The sequence below is a fragment of the Tachypleus tridentatus genome, chromosome 8, assembly GCF_004210375.1.
Source record: "Tachypleus tridentatus isolate NWPU-2018 chromosome 8, ASM421037v1, whole genome shotgun sequence".
NCBI lineage: Eukaryota > Metazoa > Arthropoda > Merostomata > Xiphosura > Limulidae > Tachypleus > Tachypleus tridentatus.
The window spans coordinates 115,741,182-115,767,729 of NC_134832.1; the positions used below are offsets into that span (position 1 = coordinate 115,741,182).

The 26,548-nt window shown below is 30.7% G+C and overlaps 2 protein-coding genes across 6 annotated transcripts in view; one reads left to right on the forward strand and one right to left on the reverse strand.

Moving 5' to 3' along the window:
• Nucleotides 1-9,904, forward strand: part of LOC143223988 (uncharacterized) — a 73,261-nt gene extending 63,357 nt beyond the window's left edge. The window contains exons 12-13 of the mRNA XM_076452454.1: nt 5,173-5,245; nt 9,430-9,904. Coding sequence (XP_076308569.1) covers nt 5,173-5,245; nt 9,430-9,530 — 174 coding nt within the window. The 3' untranslated portion in view covers nt 9,531-9,904. The remainder of the gene's footprint in view (nt 1-5,172; nt 5,246-9,429) is intronic.
• Nucleotides 9,905-12,951: 3,047 nt separating this feature from the next.
• The window catches only part of LOC143223261 (tRNA pseudouridine(38/39) synthase), a 30,784-nt gene continuing 17,187 nt past the window's right edge, over nt 12,952-26,548 (reverse strand). For 3 of the 5 annotated variants that reach the window (XM_076450985.1, XM_076450982.1, XM_076450986.1), the window contains 10 exons: nt 26,031-26,232; nt 25,704-25,788; nt 25,096-25,201; nt 24,475-24,535; nt 23,027-23,160; nt 22,051-22,171; nt 20,450-20,513; nt 17,748-17,865; nt 13,980-14,122; nt 13,608-13,740 (listed from right to left, as the gene is read on the reverse strand). In XM_076450985.1, coding sequence (XP_076307100.1) covers nt 13,634-13,740; nt 13,980-14,122; nt 17,748-17,865; nt 20,450-20,513; nt 22,051-22,171; nt 23,027-23,160; nt 24,475-24,535; nt 25,096-25,201; nt 25,704-25,788; nt 26,031-26,232 — 1,141 coding nt within the window. In that variant the 3' untranslated portion in view covers nt 13,608-13,633. Of the gene's footprint in view, nt 13,000-13,607; nt 13,741-13,979; nt 14,123-17,747; nt 17,866-20,449; nt 20,514-22,050; nt 22,172-23,026; nt 23,161-24,474; nt 24,536-25,095; nt 25,202-25,703; nt 25,789-26,030; nt 26,233-26,548 lie in introns of those variants that run through there. The other 2 variants (XM_076450987.1, XM_076450983.1) reach the window with 1 other exon arrangement.

Genomic DNA, 26,548 nt, shown 5'->3' on the forward strand with positions numbered 1-26,548 from the left:
TTTCTGAGGACGACACGTCAGACTTCCATCAAAAAGGACAATGAATTAAATCCTGGGCACTAACAGTATAAAAATAATAATTCTCAGGATGTCCCTGACAATGGAAGCAAATTAGCAGCCGAAACTATTTAGTAATTAATATCCAGCAGAAAGCTCTCGTGTAGCTTTGCGCGAAATTCAAAACAAACAAACCAACAATGATGACGATTGATATCCGATTAACACAACCTTACCAGAAGAATAGTTTTTATTTATTTTTGAAGTGTTCCTTAAAATGTTTGGACAATACATAGACTAAGACTGGTTAAGACATGTTTATTTTAACATAATTCTACCAAATTGTTCTTTTTTGATATAACTTTACCTGTCACAGCCATCAGAGTCTGTTAAATACTTCTGCCATTATGGCAGATGAACGTGAGGAACAACTTTCACTCATTATGTAATATGATGGAAGAGAGGTTGGTATAGTTTGCAGCAGTTCATGAAACAACGATATAATACATTTTCTGTAACACATCACTAATGAGTTTATAGAACGTGACTTGGACGCGATGAATATTCGAGGTCAATGCTATATGATGATGCCTGAAAATTCCCTCATCAGTATAAAACTTAGTGACACATTTCCATCACCATTAACAAATATTACCATGAGACTTTACTGAAAAACTTCATTTTATTTTTAATATTCATAAAACGATGTCCAAAATAGCACAAAATATTTGTCAAGTAAAGGGAGCTTCTTGGTTACTGTTACTGCAATACACCATACATTCCCTGCTAGTTTAGACTTGCAGAGAAATTCTGTTAGTACAAAACATCATACACTTACTGCCACATTTATTGAAATACAAACTGAGAAGAAAACGGGCACGACAGTTAAGGATAGGATATGTGAGCCGCTTGCTGATATTTTTTGTCAGTGCTTGAATAGTGGGCAGGTACAAAAGAATTGGAAGTTGGCTAATGTCACTCCTCTTTTCACATTAGGCGATAAAAATTGTTCCAGTAATTATGAGTCTATTAGAGCTACATTAGTTGAGAGAAAAGTTTCAAAAAGTCTGATAAAAGATGCTTTGCAAAGCCATTTAATAAAGTTTGGAATTTTGTTGGATAGTCAACATGGTTTAACTAAAGGAAACTCTTGTATTACAATTCATTTGACATTCTTTGAAAAGGTTATTTTTTATGTGGATGAGGGTGAGTCGATTTGGCGTATCAGAATTTTCAGAAAGCATTTGATGATGTATCACAAAAAAGGCTTGTAAAAATTGTGTCTGTACGTGTGGGGGATAAGTTAACAAAGTGGAAGGAAGAGTCGGTGGGTGAAAGAAAGCAGAGGATTGTTAGAAATGGAGTTAGGTCAAACTGGATTAATGCATAAGTGGGATACCTAAAAGCTCAGTCTTAAGACATTTGCTCTTTTTGATTTACATCAATGACATATATGAAGGAATAGTCAATAAATTACTTACATTCAGCAGATAATATTAAGGTCTTGAGTGTTGCTGGCTGTGAAATGGATGATACTGATCTACAAAATGATTTAGGTCGTTTATTGAGTTGGGTAAATAAATGGCAGATGTGTTAAAATTGCAATAAATGCAAGATAATGCATACGGGTTATCACAATTTGAATTATAAGTATAATATGAACGGCGAGGACTTCTAAATTTTGTTTTCGCTAGTTGATTGTTGTTAAATGAATTGTATTATGTGATCTGTCCACCACAGGCATGGAAACCCAATTTTTGATGTAATCTGCTGAGCTACTGAAGAAAGGGCGTCTAATTTTTAAATTAATTTTGTGTTACAATAGAAAATGTATGAATTTTGCTAAATCTAGTTTTTCTTTTGTGTAACGTTCTGAAACAAACCAATGAAATTTATGAAATAATTTTGGAAATATTTGTTTTTTATGCAGAATAAATGTTACCAGTTTTATATTCTGCGTTTGAAAAGTGTAAAAAATCTTCAACTGGATTACTTTTCCGATTAATTGATATTTTCTTTATACGTTTGGTAACATTTAGCTAATACATATTTATTGGGTGTAAAATCATGTTTAGAATCTGATTTTAGCATCAATACTTGAGGTTAGTGTCAGAGGGTGATAATTGCGTATCAGAAGAAAACGATTAATTCAAAACTATTGACTATTATTCATACAGAAGTGGGTTAAGTAAACACAATAAGTGTCGTATAGGATTATAAATCATTTAAATGTTTTAGTAAATTTACGAAAATTAAGCACAATAAAAATATTAATTATCAGAATAAAAACTAAATAACTGAGCATAGTGTAATACACTGTTTATTATTAATATTCATAAAACGATTCACATCTTACACTTGCAAAAATATCTTTTTTTTCAAGATATAAACGTTTTTTGGTCTAATGAATAATAAAAAGTTCTACGTAAATGGCATTACGTACCATAAATATTTTGTTTATTAAGTATAAAGCTGCAGTATGGGTTATCTGTGCTTTGCCCACAACAGATATTGAAACCTGGTTTCGGGAGAGCGCAATAAATATGTAAGTCACGTGTTTAATGTGTTTTAGAGCAAAAAACAAAACAGAGTGGGCTGTCTATCTGATCTGTTTACTGTGGGAAACTGAACCACAAATTTTAGCATTGTAAGTCTATAGATTTACCATTACTCCGAATTATGCGTCACGTCATAATCTCCAGCTAGTCTTTCTGTTTGCTGACAAACTATTTCTTAGACATGTAGCTGGGGAGTTTTCATGCAATAAAGAAAAAATATTCTTAACAAATAAAATAAACCACTAAACTAAAATTTTATCAGGTTTTCTCGATCCTACCTGTACTACTAGAGCCAATGAAACCGAAGTAGCGAAACTTTGACTGAATTAAAATTATTTTTTTAAATTATGTTCTACAGAGTATCGGTCATTTTTATTTTTCAACTTTATAATCAATATATCTAAGAACATCCGGAATGTACTACAAATTTAAAAACAAATTTCCTCAGTCGGCCTAATCTACTGTAGTGTTACAGCCTCACGGCGGCTGCACTCTTCGTAACAAAAAACAAACTGATAAGAACAGGAAAACAAATAACCTTTCAACAACAGTTTTGAAAAATAAAACATAAGCATCATTACTTTGTTCACCATATTAGTCCTTTAAAGAGTAAAGAAAGAACCTTGTTATTACGTTGTACTTGTGATTTGTTCTTTGGAGCTGTTTATACATGTATAAATAACACGCATGCGTTTGTATCTTGGAAATTTTCCTCGCAAAGTTTTCGATCAAGCGTTACAAAGCTCATATCTTTAAAAAGTATTTCTTCAAGGATTCTGTATTGCATATTGGCTTTTCAATTCAAAATCATCTTACCTATTTTTTGCTTCGTCAGACTTTTCAATACAACGAGAATATAACACAGTGGCACAATATCGTTGTGATCACGTGACTACTAGCTTCGATTTCAACATTTTTTTTTTATTTGCAAGCTGTTTCACACAAACGTTATTTAACTGGGGGGCACATATCTGTATACATATATTACATGCCCCACATCCTCAGCCCCAAGCTGATTTGCTTTTGTTTAAATGGGTTCAGTAAACAGATCGTTTTTGTCTATAATATAATTCATGGGTTAAACTAAATGCCCTTATTAAATTACACATCGCCAAGTGATATAAGCAAAAATAAAAAAAAAAAAGAATTGTAAATTTATCTAACGGAACTACTAAGTAACTTTCTACAACTTGTTGATTCGTTATATTTAATGTAAAGAAATGACGAAATTAAAATTTTGTGAGAGCGGATCATGTTTTAGTTAATTATTCTACTTTTATCTTTCGCGTCAATTAGACAAATTTCCAAATAGCTTGATTCATATCAGTTATATTTATATAAATAAAATAGTACTGTCTATTGTATATCCATGTAACTACTTTGCAAGGTGTGGATGGATAATTTTCTCTAGATTTCTTATGGAGGTTCATTGGGTCCGTGGGGATATATGTACAAATTTTTAGTTTTACATTACGTAGTTTTTACCACTATTTGTACATTGTAGATGAATATTCACTAAATTTGGTATGGAGGCTTTTTGGACTCGTGTAGAGATAATACGAATCTCCAATTTTGCAGTTTTTATGGGCGTTTTTTAACCACTACTTCTTCCCCTGTTAATGAATTTTTAACAAATTTGGCATGAAGGTTTTGTTAGGTCAATGCAGTGATACATGCAAGTCTGTGATTTAACATTTTATGTTTTCCCTCTTTTATGGACGTTTTCTTTACAATAACTTATAAGGGAAGTAACTTTTATGTCCTAAGATAACATTTCATTAATCATGAATTTACATAACTTCCGTCGAGAGAAGGGGTACTACTTTACTATATATATATATACATTTATTTAAAGAGAATATTAATACTGATAGAGTTAAGTAAACTAAAACAAAATCAAAAGGAAGGATTGCGTTCAAAGCAACAAATCCAAACCTCTGACTAATTATATCAGTTTGTTATAACCCAAAACAAGACGAAACAAAAATAAAAAACTTTACTTTGGAGAGTAGTCACCTCCCAACAATTGTCTGCAGGAAGTAAAAGGTGATACAGATGTGGGACATTGTGGGCTTGAGCACCCACATCTCACTCTCCTAATTTCTATACCTGTTATTTTCATTTTAATTTATATTGCTATTCCTTTACTTTATTGCTTTATGTGAAACTAGAGAATGGAGGTGTATCCTCACTGTAATGTGGGTTCTACTTTATCAGTTACCTCCAAAACCTAGGGTACATTTTATATTCCACATCATAGCTTTCACCCTGAGATCCTTTCAATTAGTGCAGCGTTTCTATTTGTTTTTTCGGCTTATTTTTGGTTATAACAAACTAATACACACACATATATATAAACACAATATATATACATATATATTTGATTTAAATTTCTCAAATGTTTAAAGTGCTTTATGTTAATAAAGAAGCAATTATAAATTGTAATAATAAACATTTTTAGTAATACAAATTGTATTTACGATTTTTTGTTGTGTTTTTATACATTTTGCATCATTCGCCTGCTTATTAACGTGTACTGTTATCGAATTTTATCATAGAGTTGTAAAATATTCTTAATAACTAATATTTTTTTATTACTAAAACTATATATTTTCAGTTGAAAACACAACAAATGACGATCCATACTCTCAAGACAGAGAACAGACGACTACAAAGCAAACTGAAGAATGGTAAGGTTTATTGATAATGTTGCCAGTTGAGATGCACAAGACATTTACGGTCAAATTGATATCTGTATTGCAAAAATACTCTTTTAGTAAAGGCTTAACTAATGTTAGCCTTAAGAGAAGTAGACTTACTGATTTCGATGTCTGTGATTAGAACTTTTTTGTATTTTGTAGAAATCGTGTGTTTAGGTACAACTATATTCGATAAAGAGATAAATTAACACTGCAACTTCTGTACGTTTTTTACTAAACTTTACCCTACTTATACAAGGACTCAGCAGATAGCGCAGTGTGGCTTTCCTGTAAAAAATACACATACATTTAATACAATAAATAAATAAACTTCTAATGTTATTTTACGACTTAACATGAGATATTTTTCAAACATTTGATAAACTTTTAATATTTTATTGTGCAAAATATGCACTAAACTGTATTTACATCTGCCTTTCATTTTTACAATCGATGAAGTGCACGCGTATGTGCGTTTAAATAGTAATGTGCTCGCTCATTTGTAGGACAGACAAACCTTGTGTATTACATTTTAATAATTATTTTAACCGATGGCACTTTAAAAAAGTGAATATGTTTCAGCGATATAAATAATGTAAACAGTACATTATGCTTAGTAGACACTTATTTTTAAAACGTTGAAAACTTGAGTAGGCTGTTATTCGACGTTATTTGTTCCTTTTTTCTTTTGAAAAACTGAAACATTGTCTGTTACTTCTCACAATGTTCTGAATCAGTCTTGATCATTCATTCTTCTGTACATTAGATTACTTCTCTGTTAGCTCGCTGTTTAATTAATTACTTTTGTTTTGGAAATGACAAATATATATATACTTTTAAAGCGTTTCTACTGTCACCGATATGGTATTTTTATTCCCACTTCATCTACTCTAACGTAGTCATATGCCAAAATAAGTTGCTTTTTCTGTAAATGATATGCCACTTTATTGTAAATGAAAAACTTTAAAGCAGCATTACCATTTCCTAAGAACAAGCTAAGTCTGTTTATGAGACATATTTGTAGTGTACATGTACATAAAAAATATCAACGTGTGAACGTTTCAAGTCTATTGCATCGTATTGTAAACAGTACAACTACTACAAAATCCTTTCTTTCTATGACTGAAACTAATGCTATATTTAATAACCTTTTGATTTTTTCGTTTCTTCCCATTAAGTCTATGGCCAATGGGAATAGAACAGATGTTACTGTTTATAGCACGTGCTTTACATAAATGAATGTGATTACTTAAGAACAGTTGATAAATGGAAACGAGATGACTACATTAAATCTGAGCTGGTTAAGAAAAATAGGGAAATTTATAAAATGATAAGACTCCTGGGCCAGATCCCAAGGGTTTTGAAGAAGGCTATAAAAATAGATACGTGAGCCACTTGCTACTATTTTTGTAAGTCCTTGAATAAAGGATTGAAAGTTAGCTAATGCAATTCTTTTTCAAGGGAGGCAATAAAAATTGTCCCAGGAACTATAAATCCAATAGTCTTATATCAGCTTTGGGAAACTTTTTGGAAAGTGTTAAAAAATACTTTGCAAAGTTATTCAACAAAGTTTAGAATTTTTTGGATAGTCAATATGGCTTCACTAAGGAAAAATCATTTGATAGTCTTTGGAAAGGCTACTGCTTATGGAGGTGAGGATAAGAGTGTAGATTTGGTGTATCTGGATTTTCAGAAAGCATTTGACAAGGTGTCACTTAAAAGGCTTATAAAAATGTCTCTCTAGGTATGGGAATAAATTAGCAAATTGGAAAGAAGAATGGTTGGATGGAAGAAAGCAGAGGGTTTTACAAATGGAGTCTAGTCAAAATAGATTAGTGTCATAAGTGGGGTATCTCAGGAGTCAATCTTAGGGCCTTTGCTCTTTCCAGTTTACGTCAATGACATAGATAAAGAAATAGTAAATAAATTACTTAAATTTGCAGATGATGTTAAGGTATTGACTGGTGCTAGCTATGAAAAGGATGCTGCTGATCTACAAAAGATTTAGGTTGTTTATTGAGTTGGGAAAACAAATGGCAGATGGGTTTTAATTATAATAAATGCAAGGTAATGTGCATGGGTTATCATAACTTGAATTTTAAGTATAATCTAGTTGGAAATAACTTTAACAGTGTTATGAAGGAAAGGGATCTTGGTGTAATAGTCAATAAACCAGTGTCTAAAGCCATACAAGCAGTTTGCTGTTGCTAGTACTAAAGCAAAAAATATTTTAGATTGTATCTACAAAAATACTAAATACAAATATAAAGAAATTATAATTTCTTGGTATAAGTCAATGGTTCGGCCATATTTAGAATAGTATGTTCAGTTGTGGGATACTAACCTTAGGAAAGACATCTAATTCTCGGAAAGGAGTCAGAGAAGGGATACTAAAATGAATTCTTGGATGGAGGGGTTGTCCTTTAAGGAGAATCTGAAATCTCTCTTATTTTTTTCTCACGAAAAAAAAAAAAAGAGTTAGGATTTGATTGAAGCATTCAAGATTGTAAATGGAATTGATAGTGTTGATGCATTATCCTTTTTCATATTTAACAATGATAATTGTAGAATTAGGAGAGACAAATATAAATTTTGGTAAGGTAGGAGTCATCAGCTAAGGCAGTTTTATTTTTCTAACAGGGTGGTTGGCCTTTGGAATGAGTTGTATTCAGATATTGTATAGGCAGTAAATTTAAATGAGTTTAAGAAAAAACTTGAAAGAACATATGGATGATAAGTACTGCCTTTAATTTTTTTGTAAAGTTAGCTCAGAGTGTCAAACAGCCAAGATGTCCCACATTGTTCCAAACGTTATTGTAAGAAGATGCAAGTCAACTTGACAATTTGTAACAGATTGAGTATTAATTTTTTCAACAGTTAATAGCTTTTGAATCACATGGTAGAGTTCAACAAGTAAATCTTCTACTGGACACTGTCATTCAAATATCCTATAATTAAACACAGCATGATGTAATCAATTTGAAATAATATTTCAAATAAATAAAAACTTTTGCTACAAATTATTCCCCCCATTAATTTAAAAGACTTTTTCATTTATATACATGTAATATATATATTTTCAATGCATGTGTGGAGTTCATCATCATGCCCATCCCTGAAAAAAGTTTTACAATTAGTTAAGAGTGGAAATGGGCATGTTTTGATACCACAACAATAAAGGGGGGGAGATAATAAAATATAGTTTAACAACCAAGCTGTACAGGAGAAGAGCAAATTGGATGCTTTCCTACTGAATTGAAAGTTAAGCCTTGGTCTCATCAATTTGTTTGAATAGAATATGAAGTGTAATCTTTCTTGTTTCACCTTAACATCTTTATCTTTTTTCAATCTATTTCAACCAAACATATTTGTTTTATAATCTTTGTTTACTGAAAATCAGTATTATGTAACTTAAAATTTAATGGGGGAAGGAAATGTTTATGGAATGTAACTCGTATTTTTTTTTCCATGTTAGAAAACTCCACGTGTGTGGGCGTTATAGCCGTAAATAAATTTCTGCATACTTCTCAGTGTAGAATATCGCCCAAAATAACTGTGCGTGTTGGAATGTATTTGGGTTGTACAGAGCTAAAGAAGGATTTGTCCATTTTTTGATAGTGCAGAATTAAAGAATAATTTGTCCATGTTTTGGTAGTACAAACCCAAAGAAACTTTCGCACAAGTTTAAACGGTACTGAACTGAAGAAAAATGTTTACAATGTTAAAGATGAGTTTATACATGTTTAATAGTACAGTGATAAAGAAGAGTTTATGTTTGAGTGGAACAGAGTTAAAGAAGAGCTCGTGTATGTTTTTAATAGTAAAGAAACGTTTCTTAACCACTTGTCTGAGGGGTCTCAAAATAATAGTATTTAAACCTAGAAAATTCCAAGAATTTCTAATACAACCATATATGCTCATGTTAATAAACATTAACAATGAACTATAAGATGGAGTATGTGTTTTATATTTCGTGATAACAAGAAAACCCACTTCTAGAGAAAATTATATATATAAAAAGCAGCTGGTATGAGTAGAGAAAGCACTATGTAGAGGAGCTAACAACGTTTCAACCTTCTTCATTCCTCTACATAGTGCTTTCTCTACTCATACCAGCTGCTTTTTATATATATAATTTTAAATTTGTGTAAAATGTTTTATGTATCTTGTGATAGTAGAGAGAAGATCCACACAGGAGTTAATAACTAGTATGGAGCAGAAGGCTACAGATTTTGAGAGGCTGTATGTCCAGCACTTCCATATGAAAGAAACTTGAACAAAACATTGTGACAGCCTTAGAATGGAAGAAGACGCGATGTTTAATTATGTCAGAAACTATAAACATATATTCAGAATGTTTACATTTTCAAATAATTTACTATAAAAAATTATTTCGACATTTTTGTTTATCCACAAGTGTTGGTATTAAGCAGAGGAGATGTATAGTTCATACTTGTAATAGTAGTCTAAAATAGGTAAAATCCAATTCTTGATTTTAAAGCCAAATTTAGGAGGAATGAGAAAGCTTTCACCATTAAAATTAGATCTGGATATTTTTAAATACATGTTTTCAAATGTATATCTGTATCAAAATTATTATTTTTGAGAAAAGCTAATTTTCAAACTTGGTTAAAAGTTAAAAAAAAAAAATTCACCTAGCTACATTTTTATCAAAATCTACCACTGTACAATAAATTGTAAAAACATTATGGGAAATGACCAGATCACAATTAAGACGATGATATAACAATTTTCAAGTATTAAATTAAACTAATTTACTTGTGCTTAAATAAACATGGATTTGAGAAATCTTGAAAGTAACCTTCTATCTACAATGCATATCTCAAAAAAGAAGATAGAATTGTTAGTCCACAGAAAATTTGGGTAGAAGTGATAAATAATAAAGTGAGAATGCTAAAGATAATATTTTCATTATCATCAAACTCTACCAGTTATCTTACATGTAAACTTTTTACAGTAGCATGATTTTTAATTTTCCAAAGTGTGCTTGTTACAAATCATCTTCACACTTTTGAATATTAACACATTAACTCATGTGATACTCTAGAATGTAGCATTTTTACATCATACACAATTAATTCCCAAAAAACAGCAGTCCTCCATCCCTATACCAAAAACACAGTGATGTGCAACTTGAGTTCATACTCAGTAGTATGAAAAAACATCTTGCAATGTTTCAATGCAAATAATAAACAAATTTTTAGTGAACTTACTAAATGTATAACTTGTGTTAAGGAAACTTAACAGGTTTCATCTACTTGTTCTCTCTATATTTTGTAGTTTTAGTTGCTTCTTACAGACAAAAGGTCGGTCAACATATAATATACAGCATTACCCAAGTTCACTTTTCATTCTACTATGATTGTTTGAAATGAACACTGTTTTGACAAAAAAAAAGATAAGTGAAATGTAAAGAAAATAACATATTGTCTTGTAACTTTTATAACACTCGCTATTTTAAAGTTCAACCATTTTCTGTACCTCACCAATAAGATCCTGACACACCTTCCATAATTTAGTATTCGTATCCCAGTGGTGTGTTACACGTCAATGTTGATTACATATATTTGTTAGCCATTATATTAGTGATAATTTTTACTCTGTTTAAAAATGTTCAAAGCATGGCAATGGTAGCATTAGTATGAGTTCTTATATGTAATACTTTCTTTTGTTGTAAAGTATTATGGACTACATTAATTTTATTTAAATGTAGCACATGCTTTATTGTTGTCCTCCTTTCTGTATACTTTATTATTTTAATACTATTGTTGTTGTTTTTTTATGTGGCTAATTCCTTTATCACCATTATCTTATTTTTATGTGGTTCATTCCTTTATCGCTGGTTGTCTTGATGTGATTCATTCCTTTATTGCTTGTTGTCTTGATGTGGTTCATTCCTTTATTGCTTGTTGTTTTATTTTGACGTGGTTCATTCCTTTATTGTTTGTTGTTTTATTTTGACGTGGTTCATTCCTTTATCACTGTTGTTTTATTTTGACGTGGTTCATTCCTTTATCGCTGTTGTTTTATTTTGACGTGGTTCATTCCTTTATCGCTGTTGTTTTATTTTGACGTGGTTCATTCCTTTATCACTGTTGTTTTATTTTAATGTGGTTCATTCCTTTATCGCTGTTGTTTTATTTTGACGTGGTTCATTCCTTTATTCACTGTTGTTTTATTTTAATGTGGTTCATTCCTTTATCACTGTTGTTACCTTGTTTTAATGTGGTTCATTCCTTTATCACTGTTGTTACCTTGTTGGTTCATTCTTTATCACTTTGTTACCTTGTTTTAATGTGGTTCATTCCTTTACTGTTGTTACCTTGTTTTAATGTGGTTCATTCCTTTATCACTGTTGTTACCTTGTTTTAATGTGGTTCATTCCTTTATCACTGTTGTTACCTTGTTTTAATGTGGTTCATTCCTTTATCACTGTTGTTACCTTGTGTGGTCTTCTTGTTTTTTGGTTCATTCCTTTATCACTGTTGTTACCTTGTTTTAATGTGGTTCATTCCTTTATCACTGTTGTTACCTGTTGTTCATTCCTTTATTGTTGTTACCTTGTTTTAATGTGGTTCATTCCTTTATCACTGTTGTTACCTTTGGTTCATTCCTTTATCACTGTTGTTTTATTTTGACGTGGTTCATTCCTTTATCACTGTTGTTTTATTTTGACGTGGTTCATTCCTTTATCACTGTTGTTTTATTTTGACGTGGTTCATTCCTTTATCACTGTTGTTTTATTTTGACATTGTTCATTCCTTTATTGCTGTTGTTTTATTTTGACGTGGTTCATTCCTTTATTGCTGTTGTCTTCTTTTGACGTGGTTCATTCCTTTATCACTGTTGTTACCTTGTTTTGATGTAGTTCATTCCTTTATCACTGTTGTTACCTTGTTTTAATGTGGTTCATTCCTTTATCACTGTTGTTACCTTGTTTTAATGTGGTTCATTCCTTTATCACTGTTGTTACCTTGTTTTAATGTGGTTCATTCCTTTATCACTGTTGTTACCTTGTTTTAATGTGGTTCATTCCTTTATCACTGTTGTTACCTTGTTTTAATGTGGTTCATTCCTTTATCACTGTTGTTACCTTGTTTTAATGTGGTTCATTCCTTTATCACTGTTGTTACCTTGTTTTAATGTGGTTCATTCCTTTATCACTGTTGTTACCTTGTTTTAATGTGGTTCATTCCTTTATCACTGTTGTTACCTTGTTTTAATGTGGTTCATTCCTTTATCACTGTTGTTACCTTGTTTTAATGTGGTTCATTCCTTTATCACTGTTGTTACCTTGTTTTAATGTGGTTCATTCCTTTATCACTGTTGTTACCTTGTTTTAATGTGGTTCATTCCTTTATCACTGTTGTTACCTTGTTTTAATGTGGTTCATTCCTTTATCACTGTTGTTTTGTTTTAATGTGGTTCATTCCTTTATCACTGTTGTTTTGTTTTAATGTGGTTCATTCCTTTATTGCTGTTGTCTTCTTTTGACGTGGTTCATTCCTTTATTGCTGTTGTCTTGATGTGGTTCATTCCTTTGTCATTGTTACCTTGTTTTGATGTGGTTCATTCCTTCATCACTGTTGTTTTGTTTTAATGTGGTTCATTCCTTCATCACTGTTGTTTTGTTTTAATGTGGGATCGTTACTTTATTACTTCATGTTTCACAGTTGTTTTACCTTCAGTTCTTTATTGTCATCTAGTTACCTAGAAAAGTATCTCTACAAAAAATTTGTACATATCACTTAAAATAATTTAATTATAAAATAATCTTTTTAACTTCTAGAAAAAAATAAATTTTATCAGTAAATTTAGTGCTAAGGACTTCCTGTGTAATGATAGTTTCAGTAACTTTTCAATTTTCAAATGTATATACAACAGTTATGACTTGACTGTACATTGGAATAATCCAGTGTTTTGAACAAAAATATCATTATTTTGACTAAAAAATGCAAATGTTTTAACAACATAATTGATTTTTTAAACAAAATTGTTATTAGGCATTACTACGTGTACTATAACAAAACGTTTCACACTTTCTTAACAAAATAGTGATTTCAGTTTGTGGTTAATGGTAATAAAGGAGAAAAGTAGGAATCTAGAAAGAAATCTAATAAATTAAAATTAAACTTCTTTGTGTATTGTTAAAGTAATATATAAGTTTCGATTCAAAATACTATCTTTTGAGCTGTAAGCTTTTTTTGTGTATTTCTCACAGATAAAAAATAAAAATGCTTTTCTGCTTTATACGAGTTTTCTTTTTTCTTCCTGTGTAATAACTTCTAAATGCATAACCCATGTACAAAATTAATAAAATGTTAACAGCTCATATTTACAACATTTATTTCATTTAATTCACAAATGAATACTCAGTATTGATGTAGCTTTCTCTGAAGAACTCTCACTATCTTGGGTAATTTTCTGTCTCTTAGCATAGTGTTGTATTCTATCTTCCAGACTTTCTACATGACAAGGGTATTAAAAAACAAAAAAGTAAATATAGGGAAATCATTGGAATATTCTTTCAGAAATCACAATACTAATTGGTTTACTGCTTTAAAATTTATAAAACATTTATATAAAGCAATCGTTTGAAGTAAATTTATGACAACAGATATAGTAGCTATCTATATACATATGCATTTCTTTAAAAAGTTTGAACTTTCCTTATAAATGCAAGTAAATATCACCAACAACGTACCACAGTGAGGTCTTTCTAACAATGGCTTATATATTCGAGGCTTGGCACCCATAGTTAAATACTCAGTTTGGCATGAAATAGATTCAGTATGTTCTCCATGCAGATTTTCAAGATCAGTCAACATTTGTTTAATAATAGTTGTTCTGTAAGAAATTATTTTATTTTATTTAATCAGATCAAATATCAATTCACAATTTAATCAGCTTAAAAAAAAAAAACTAGTACAAAGAATGAATAAAGGCTATCCCAAAAAACTTAGACAATAGGACAGGAACTTGAACATTTTCATATAAAGTAAATCAAATTCATCCTCATTCTTACTGGTTTAATATATTTTCTGATATTAATTCTTGATATATTTCAGTTCTAGACATTATTTCTTCCAGAAAAATTAACAGACTGTGACAGGACAGTAAGAGTAGCCACTCACCTGGAAGGTATTTATGTTACCAAGTCTTGTTTGTATAAAGAAATAAACAACAAGCTATAATAATAGTAGCATGGATTTAAATAGGTGTAAAGTGCAAAGTGCTGACATAAAACCAAATATGCTCAGAGTTCAATTTTTTACATAATATCAATTACACGCAGTCCCTGACTAATGCAAGGGTTGCATTCCAAAAACCTTTACATAAGTCATAAAGGCCTAGAAAAGATAAATGCTGATTTAATGGTTTTATGTGCCAACCTACATCACACAACACTTAATTAGGCTATGTAGATATAATAAAAATGTCCAGCAAATGCTAAAAGAAAAAGAAGTTTTCAAAAAGTGAGGAATAATTAATTTGGGGCAAGTTTGTTTATTACTGCAGGTAGTCACATGGTAGCATCCCTAAGAGCAGTTGATAATGTTGTAGAAATGACAACATAGCTACAACATTAGCACTTTGATAACGTAAATTTTTCGTAATTCAACAATTTATCAATGGGTTTATGAGAATTCTTTTCCTAAGTGGACGTTTACGTAAGTCGGGGACCATCTGTACTATCATAAAAAATATGTACAAATCATACTTAATCATCTGGAAAAAAATAGTAGTGTGATTGTATAAAAACAAACTATTCATTATTTTATAAATTTCATGTTTGTTAGTACAGTCCAGGAACTAGCCCCATACAGAAATGGTTATTGACAACTTACACCACATAAAAGATCTCATTTCATATCCTTTTAGGGCAACCCTCACAACATATTTATGGTAGCAAGGGACACCATGTCCAACTGTGACATAGGATTTTTGTTATTATAGACCACTGTTTTTCTTAACACAATGTTTTGATTAAGAGGTATACAGTACACTTTGGGGGATAGGTGTTCTATAAAGATGCCATTCAATCTTGTTTGGTTATTCATAAATTAAGCACAAACCTACACAATGGGCTCTATGTTCTCTGCCCACCACAGGTATGGAAACTCTGTCTGTAGTCCACAGACACACTACTGTGTAGTTGGGGTGTCACTCAATCTACCATTTAGCCATTGAAAAATTAGCTCAAATGTTCCAGTATATAACAGCGATAACCCTAGTGTCTAAAAAAACTGATATTAGGCTATCTTTATCACATTCATGTAAAATATTATACATGAAATGCATCACTGCCAAAATCAATCACAAAAATTACTCTACATGTAAAAACATTTCTTGAATAGAAGTGCTTTATTTTATAAACCAATCAAACTATTTAAAATATACAGTAAGCATATTATTTTGCAATTTTATTCAGATTTTGATTAATTCAAGACAAGTTTATATCTTATTTATATGTTTCTTTTTATACAAGGCTCTTAAATTGCACAGCATTCAAATTATCAGGTAGTAGAAAAAGTCTGTTGAAACAACAACTGAAGTAGAACAGTGAGCAATACAAAAACACATTTTGGGTTGTGTTTGAAAACCAACACTTCTGTCTCAGTGACTTACAAACATCATCAAAGAGCTACATCAAATATATACAGTTGGCTTTATAACCTAATATGTTTTTGATTGCTTTAGTGAATATGTAATAAACACGATTCAAAGCATATATGTTCATTTACCAAAACAACTTATATGCTGCAAGTCACATTAGCATACATCTTTCCTGATTTATCCTAAAATCTGCTAGCAAATCTTTCATGAACAATATAGTAAACTGATACTGATCATAAAGAAGGGCCAAAAAACCCAAACCTGATAGTTTTGTGTCAAACCTGAACTGGTATTACATGTAGGCCTCTGTGTGGGCACAGTACGAGGAGGAGACATAAGTAAGAGACCAATTGCATGGAGCCAGATGGAAGTTGGCTGGACACAGCTTAAAGACATGTTGAAAAAGACACCCAGATAGAAAATACATTGAGTTGGTAAGAGAACGTACTTCTTGACTTTGATAAGAAAACCAGCTTTGGTGGCTTCTGAAAAAAAAGAATTAGGGTATGTTATTCTGCCAACCAACAAGATGGTGCCATAAATAGCCATTCGTCCATATAATGGTGAATGCACAAGCCCAAAGCATGAAGGTGACTAGAGAAAGCTCTTACCAGTCTGCAGAAGACATGGTTCAATAAATAACTGAAAACATAGATATCAGTATAATTAATTTGCTATGGGAATGTGGAGATAGGCATTGGTGACATTAAACTTGGTCATCCATACATTTGGTGAAAAATAACAAAGACTGAGAAAGGACTCCTTCGTGAACCAGAAAGGATTTAAGAATTGGTTCATACAAGATTGATGGATATTTGGCTGCCAATCTCCCATATTTTGAGGCACAAAAAATAACCAGGAGTAAAATCCAGGAAGAACGGAATTGACTTTCTCTGAATATCCCTTGACCAATAGCTCTCCTATTGCTTTGGGAATAGATCAATGGATCTTTTGTAGGGAGAAATACCACTGCTTGGGAGGATAATGGAAGAGGTGAAATGAACTGAATGACCACATCTTTTGTCAGAAACTGAAGGACCCATGGATGTGTGATGGAGGAATTCCAGGTGGCTAAAACATAACTTAAACTTGCTCCCATAGACCACACCTCTACAGGGTAGTCACCAACACTGTTGACAACATTCAGCCCAAGCAGAAGAGTCACAAAAATAAGAATGGGACCTGTTTTGAACACAAACACTTCAAGGAGCAGAAGTTTGGGATCAGGGCACATGATGAACAGTCATGCCTTTACTGTCAGAAGGAACTCGAGAAAGTCCAGAGGCCAATGATGACAAGGAAGAATGCAAATGGACAAAATCAATTTGAGATTCCAATACCTTTGGAACACTGGCAAATGTAAAGGAATAAAAAAATGGAACCTTGTGTAACTCATGGAACATTACAGCAGGAAGACAAACACCCTACAACAAAACATCTCTACTCAATAAATCCCAACAATACAAGCCAGAAAACCAAAGAAAGAGCAGAAGCCAATAAATGGACTGAGGTAGGAGTCAACAAAGGTCCTAATTCATCCTCAAATTGCTGTGTGGAATGCTGAAATTAAATACGTTATTTATTTCTGCATATTGCCAATAACAAAGATAAACATTTCAATAAATGAGCAATGCTTATGGCTTAAAAAACTGGGAACATTCTTTTTAACTTTTAGACAATTTTCCTTTATATGCTGAATACTTTAATCTCTATTAACTTATGGAATCACTGTAAAATCTGTTACAGCTGATAATGTTTTTACATTAGTACCCATATAAGAAATAATGATGTTACCCAAACAGGAAGCTGTGATGCAATTCTTAGCATGATAGATATTGTTCTACAAATGACAAACCTGATACAGTGATTGGTCCAATGATTTTGTAAGTGTCTGATTAGTGAGTTTAGGCCATCAGTATCATACTGCCACTGTACGTCTGGAAACTGACAATCAAACAACACAAGAGGGAGCTCTGAAATAAAGCAAATAATAAAAATGAAAAATTGTATATTTATTGATTTCTCATATTATATGCTAAAATTGAACATAAAATGTGTGAAATTACCTGTCCTTCAGCTCAAAAAATTCACAAAATTGGTGTGTTAAATAGATAAATTAAATAACCTAATAAAAATTTGATTAAAGTAACAAATTAGGCATTTCTGAATAGCTGCTAATTTATTGGAGAACTAAGTGAAACTTAAAGTATCTAAACCAAACCATCATACAGCTTCACAAACTTAGTCTGTCCAAAATAAATAAGGTACTATTAAATTCAATTAATCACGTTTAAATGTCAGCTACCTACTGACTAGTGAGGCATAAACTGTATCAGTATTGAAAGGAAAATTATCTTTTACGAAGGACTATTTTTCACTTCAAAAATGAAACCCAAGAAGCAGGCAGATTTATTAATAATCTTTTGATATGACAACACTTTATACCAAAGTATTACTTCACAAGAAAGTTAATATTGTTGTGGAAAAACTGGAGAATGATGACCCACTTGAGCAAAATAAGTAATCATCCATAGATATCAGTAGAATTACTTTGCTATGAAAGTGAGCAAAGTTAAGTAATCATCCTTTAGATCAATGAAATAAAGTGTGAACTCTAACTAAACATCTAATCAAATCCTAAGTCTCAAACATAACTGACAACACACCAAAGGTTTCTCAACTTTCAGCAAATGTCTGCAAGTTGTATTTAGAATATTTTGATGAACTGATTTTCATAAGAGCATACTTAAAACTTAAAGTTTGGCCATATTCAGGATGTGAACTAAATGCTCCACAGTCATCTTGAGAGCCAACATTAATCTATCAAGTTAACTAGAGAAGAAGATTATGAAAGCCACTAAACTTCCTTTCTAGGTGTACTGGTGACCATTATTAATAAAGAATTTCAAAATTAGATTTACAAAAAATAACATCTTGCAAACAGATATTTTAACTTCAACAAGTCACTCAAAAACTACAAAGTCAAGTACTGTTAATGCTGAGAATAGCATTATAAATTGTACAAAAAACAATTACAAGTAATAGAAAGAAAACCTTGGAAATGACAAATTATTGAACAGCCTTCAATAAATAAAACATTTCACTCAGTAGCTGTCAACAAAATTTTGCCATGAATAAAAAAGGCAAGTCTAACTCTTTGATTGGGTATTTCTCATTGCCACATGCATCTGAAGCAATTCAAAAGTTTAAGAAAAGTTTGCCCAAATTTGGTTAAAAAGTAGATTTCAGGTCTAAAGTCAACATTACACAACCTAGTAATAGAGGTAAAACACTCCTGTATGACTCAAAAAAATGGAAAATGATAAAAGAGCCTATATTATCAAACAGGTACTGAAATAACATACCTTGAGATGAGGGGTATTATGTTTAACTGGTGAAGTTACACCTTAATAGGGACTGAGTCCACCATTTGGGGTAATCAAAGCCTAAACAATGTATTTCATACTTCCAACTTCCCACCAATGTTGTTAAGCATCTAGTATAGTAAGATTTTGGGACCTTTCTCTTCTCTTCCTCAAATAGCATTCCAAATGTAACAGGCTGAACCACTTCAGGGCTCTAGGTTGACCAAGGCAAGTTCTTTGTGCTATTTCTCTTAAACAACAGTATGCTGTGTAGCGTGATGTATTATCGTGATGGAAAAGTTTTTTTTTTATGAAATTCTATCAGTCCAGAAAGTACAGCACTGTCCAGAATATCATGATAGAACAAGTTATTTATGAAGAACATAACTATTCCAGACATAATGAGAGCAAACAATTACAGTCACAGCTTATGGACTGTAACTCATCTATAAACTCCACAATTACAGAATTCTATGATCACTATGTATGTGGTAGCCTCCAGTTTTGAACTATTCTTAAAGCTCTGAGTGCCATATCTAAAGCCAGATATATGGATTTTTCACAACAGTCCAAGTGTCAATGAACCAAGATAAATTAGTTTTAAGCATTTGTAAGGCCAAAAGTATTCAACTTCTTTAGCTCATTTACTCATAGTAAATTTCAGACACTTGTACCATTTACAATACATCTGATAGCCATTTCTTTTTGCAGACTCTTGACTCCACTTAGAAACTTGTGACAGCTGCTGATTTTCATTAACCCTGGGCATTAGTGCAACATGAGATTCAGAAGTCAATATAGTAGAAAAATCTCATTATTAGCTGATACATGTTGTACTCTTAATAAACTAGTGTTCTCCATGACTAAAGTTTATAGCTATGTACATTTTGTGTACACCAAAGCTAAGATTTGAGTTATGCATACTTTACATAACATTTTCTTTCAAAATGTGAACAAAGAATATTTACTTTTTGGCCAGAGTTACCTATTTAAAATGAAATTATTAGCTTCATGGTTTGAACTGATTTATCAGCTACAAGTAATATAAACAGTTTCTTGAAAGTAAACATCTCTCTCTTTCTCTCTCTCTCTCTCTCTGTGTGTGTGTGTGTGTGTGTGTGTGTGTGTGTGTGTGTGTGTGTGTGTGAAAAATTTGCATTGTATCATAATTACTACATATGATGCTGGTTACCTGCAGCCATAGTATACTGTGGTTTCCTTGGATGTTGTTTCACGTCTAGTAGGTCTAAAATAATCTAGGAATAAAGGATGAACACTTAATTTTTATTTCATATGATCATATTACATTGTAATTTCTGAAATTAATGCAAAAAGTTACTTAAATTTTAAATTAATACTACAACATATTCTAATCAGATACATTTCAGAGAGTAATTTTTCTGCAAGTCTTCTGTCAAATATTTAGAACATTAAAATAGCTTAGGTTATTGTTATTTTTGCATTCTTATTCTAAAACATTAAACTACTTTAATTAATATAAAAACTTTTGTATTTTAAAACATTTATTTAACAGCACATTCCTTAACTGTTTCTAATCACTAGAACATTTTATAAATATAGTAAAATGTTTCTTATTTACAGCTTTAAATGAACAAAAAGTGAAATGGTATTGATATTTTCAACTTGATTGGCTTTATACAATACATGAACTAAATAGACAGGTTAAAGACTTCTCAGATTCAGGCAGTCCAGAAAAATGCAACCAGTCAACAACACTTACCACTCATATAGATATTTTTAAACAACTCTTATAGTTGTTATGCAACCACAAATGAAAGTCCCAAGAGCACATGGAAACATGCTGTTTAGAAACATAGCTTTTTGTTTGACCTGCAGTCTATCAGAATAACCCTTACGTTATGCTCAGCCCAAATAAAGAATTATAAAAATATATATTTTAATCATTTACAATGATTTTCCAAATATGTTTATTTCTACAAGCTACTTTGCTTAATAGTAAAATATAACTTATGATGTGCATATCTATATAAATATAATAGAATTATCTGTTGTACATCCACATAAATACTTTTATGGAGGTTCATTAGATCCATGCAGCAGTAAATACAAATTTTCAGTTTTGCATTTTGTGATTTTTTTGGATGTTTCTACCTCTACTTCACCAAATTTGGCATGAAGGTTTGATTTATTACATCCATGCAGACACATACAAATTTCTAATTTTACATTTTGCAGTTCTTATGGGCATTTTTAACAATTACATATAAATGAAGTAACTTTTCATATCTTAAGACAACCTTTCATTAATCAGGAGCTTACACATCTTCCACCCATGGGATGGAAACTCCCACTAGTTGTTAATAAATGTAAGATTTTTTTACATCATTAAATCTTGTTTTGAATGTTCACTAACACAGTTTAATAGTTCTAGTTGATGTAAACTCTCAGTCAAAAAAATACTACTGGAAAAAAAAAAACAACATTATGTAGTCTCCAGTTGCATCAATGATATACTTAGTGAAGCTTTTATTATGAAAGTTCTTATGAGTTTGAACTACTTAGATCATACACAGTATAAAAGGATTTTTTTTTTTCCAATATTGCACAAAACTATACAACAGCTAGTCACTCCTAATTTTTAACTGACAAACAAGATAGAGAGAAGGCAACTAATCAACAGCACTCACAGCCAACTCCTAGGTAACTCCTTTTAAATAGTGTGATTTCACCAACACCCTCATAATTCACCCACAGCATGGCATATTTACTATTTAAGCAACAACCAGCTCCAAAACAAAATGAAAGACTTACTGTAGGTTTCTCTTTGCCTTGTCCAACTAAAAAGAGTATTGCTGTAATGCAGCGTATCTGATGCCATAAAAATGCTTGACCCACCACTGTTAACTCAAATAACTGGTAACCCTTATCAGAACTAGAAAAGAAAAAAAACAAATTTTCGTTAATCACGTAAGTTAGTTTAACAATCATACTTTCAAAGTTTAATATACTTAAAAACTAATCCTGAACTCTCTATCAAGCAAATTAATTATTGAAATCATCAGAGAGACCTAGCAATCTTCCTTAGTTTCTTGTTATTCCTAAAAACAATCAAGATAGAAAATATAAAAAATAACAAAAAGTTGGTAAAAAAATTATTGTATAGGTATGAATTTATTGTTAATATTGCCTAACTCTACCATCATATGTTCTTCTAACTAAACTAAAGGTAAAAAATGTTGTTAAACAAAACTTATTCAAGATAAAAATATTTTTTCCCTAGACAAAAAAGCTCGTGCTTGTTTGTTCATTTTTGAATTAAGCACAAAGCTATACAATGAGCTATATGTGATCTGCCCACCATGGGTGTCAAAACCCAGTTTCTAGATGTGTGAGTACACAGACATACTGCCATACCACTGGGGAGCAAGCTCATACACAGTTCTGTTTGAATGAGTTCATAATTTTTTTGGCTTGTTTTTAGTAGTTGTATCATATACTTCCATGACTGAGAGTTTAAAATTCACATGTAATTTTCAAGCAATACACAGTAGTTAATATGAAATATTTTCAAGATCTTCGGAAAAATATATAATATTGCTCCCTCTATTAACAAACCTTTTTTAAATTAGATTAGATTTTCATCACTATAGAAAAATGTTAACAGTGCATAAAATCATCTCAAGTAATATATAACAAAAATGTTACAGATAACTTTTTGAAAGTAAAATTCACAGGCATAATTATATGCCAGAAAAATCTACCAAACATTAGTTATGCAATACAAAACCTGGGTGTCAAAGGAGATATGATGGCTTGTAAAATATTTCTATTATAGTTCACCACTCCATTTCCTACATCCATCTTACACAAATTCCTAAAATCATGTTCTCCAACTAAGTACTGTGCTGCCTCTTCCATTTTCTAAACAAATAAAAGAGTTCATGAATTTAAAAAGTGTAAAAAAGATAATACTATCTAAAACAGAAGAAATATAATCTTCATTGAGCAAAGGAATATTTTTTTTTACTATTTAACTTGCTTATCATCATGATTACTAATCAATAATCAATCAATCTATAAGAAAAGCTGTAATTACAAAATATGATAAAAATAAACAATTATTCACAACTAAGCAATACATAAACAGCTTAAAAAAATCCTACAATTTATTCTTACTAGAGGTGATCTAGGTTCTAATGTAGCTTATTTTTAACACTGAGGATGGAACGATTAGGTTTGTTTGAGTTACAGCAATCATAGCCTCATTATATTTTATATTTATATTGGTACCAATTGCATAATTAATACAAGTAGTGTCTTTGAGTTCAGGAAAACCAAAATTTCAGAAACTGCTGGAAATGATGACAGAGAAAATGTAGATGGGCACACTTAAAGTGCACAAAAATTTTAAACTTCTCAATGGTTTATGCAAGCTATCTAAAAATCAAGTGTTAAAATCCTTGGTTTAAATGAAACGCTTATTTCTGAAATAAGGAATAATGGAATTAAGTCATCAATAAATTAAAATATATCATACAAGAATACAATCTATGGAAGTCTAAGCTCAAAATATTAAAATTTGGCCTCAAGAGTTTTTGTACTTACTTGAATTTAATAAAAAAGAAAATAACATACCAAAAGTGTTGGTAAATTTTTCACTAAAGACGTAAAAGATAATGTTGTTTTAGAAAGAAATTGTCTTAAATAGCTACTCTAGGACTAATAATACTATGATATTGTAAAAGTTTTAATATGTAAAAAGGGCTTATTTAACTTGAAAGAAATAAGTACAATATTTGAAAATGTAAATCTAATTTAGTTTTTAAAAGAACTATTTTGTTCATCATAATGAAAATGTATGGAATAGTTTACCTGCTAGTAATATGCATAATGTAAATTTACATTCATTTAAACTTCTGTCAGATAGAAATATCTACAATTATTTCAAATAATTATGGAATTTGTGAATAAAATTACTACAAAATGCAAATATTATAGCTGTCATCCAACTGATCAGACAGTCCTGCACCAGAATAATGCCTATAAAAATACTGAAAGTCATATTATTCTTAACAGTAGTTTAGTGAATACATTCAAGGCTTCCAAAACAGATATATCATATGGTAATGACATAAACAGATATCAAACTTTTAGCTAGAGAAAACTACTCATTATAACAGATTAAGACAAAGTTTCATTGTTTACTAGGATCTGTAATTTAAAATGAAAACTTACTTCAATATTTAAATCTCCTTTAGGAAAGAAATATTTGTATGTCCTTTTCAGACAATCAAACCTATGTAAACCAATATTAAGATCATGTTAAAAATCTTTCCCAGTTTATCTAAGCTACATTTTATGTAGTTCATTCACAATCTTATAATTAATTTTATATTTTAATTTGAAAATCCTTATTATACTGTACAACCAAATTGCATAAAAATTCTTATGACCTACAGATATGTATTTCTAACATACACATGTATTACTTATGTATTTTTGCCTCTCTTTAAACAGGAAAAGGAAATTTTTATAACTTTGACAAAACAAAAGTTTAGTTTATAAACTCATTCCACCAGAATAAAAGTGTTTTTCAAATATCCTATGAGAGATAAAAAACATTTAAAATATAAACAAGATATTTTAGCATTACATATTATTAAAATATCAACATGATTAAAAAAAAGACTGCCCCCTGACATTTCTACAAAAATATTTTATGTTTACTAAAAGGTAGTTTGTTTTTTTATTTGAACATTCCATGCACCATACAGAAAGTACTTTATTTGAAATAAATTTTATATCCAGTTCTTTGCCATGTTCAAATTACAAGGCAGATCCACTAGCACAACAAACCTGGCACTGAAACTGTTTACTACAGGAGCCCAAGCTATAATTCTGATCTCAGGAGGTAGCACTTTGTTAAGTATCTGTACATAATGAATCTCTTCACACTGACCATCTTCACAAGAAATATGAGGAGAAAAATGAAGTAAATATTAATTAATGTTTATTAACGTTAATTTAATACTCATTAAAATTAATTGCAAACTGATGTTAAAATGAAGTTATTACTATCATACATTTTTCACTATTGTAGCTCAACCAATTTTCTATTAAAACAAAAAATAACTGATTTGCATATCAAATTCTCTTGCATAAAAGTATGAAACTGGTAAGCTGCATCAACTCATGAAAAGTAAAATGTGCATGACTATCCTACTGATGTTTTATACTTTATATAGATAAATTAAGTAACTACAATAGTTACATGCAGATCTCTCATGCCACAAAGTCTTCCAACAGTTAGTCATGTGTTTTAGTACTTCAATGTAACAGATCAAAAACATGGATTCACTTGTTTAGTTCAAGTTTTTCCTTACTATGTAAAGTTATATTCCAATTTGTTTAAAAAACAATGTTTTTACCTAAACAGAAAGTAAACAGTTTTGGTAATTATTCACCTTTTTTATTTCCTTCAGCATAGCCATCTGGTACAAAAATGCCTTTACCTTCAAGACAATTGGACCTTAAATCGAGAGAGATCACCTAAAATGCATATACAGTTATTAAGTGCTAAACAGTACTTTCACACATTATTTATATATATACACACACACTGAAATATGTACAAATAAAATTGTTGATTTTATTTTCAGTTTACTTGGATTTTCTAACTTTCTGAAAAATAGGTATGCTACATCATTTTCTGTTCATCCAACTAATTTTGGTTCTGTTAAATGATTCATGAAATTTAACAATATACTACACATTTTAAATTTGTAGCCTACCTGACTAAATGCAGAAACTCCCTTATCTGTACGGCCACATCTATGATAATTTGAAGTTTCTCGAGACTCTATAAGCCTCGTTTTCATCAAAGCATTAAAAAGCTGTGTTTCAATTGTTCTATTTGTGTCTTCTTGTGCAGCAAAACCTTGGTATTCCCAGCCTAAGTATAACAATTTTAATGCAACATGTCTCTTTTTGTACCTTGAAAGGGCAAAATCAACATTTCAAAATTAGTTACGACTTACATAATCTGCAAGTTTAAATTATTCTACAATTTTGTTGTTTTACTTTTCTTAGTGCTGATATTTGTACCATAAAATTTCTAAACTACAAATACAATATTACAGCGTGCAAGATGAACTGCTATTTTTCATTTAAAAACATTACATTTTCTCAACCCAAACGAGCCGTTTTTGCATATAAATTTCTCAACAAGTGGGTTTTCTCGACATCACTGATTATTACATTTTTACAGTTAATGGCTCTAAGTTAAAGGTAAATATGTGAAGAAACTGGT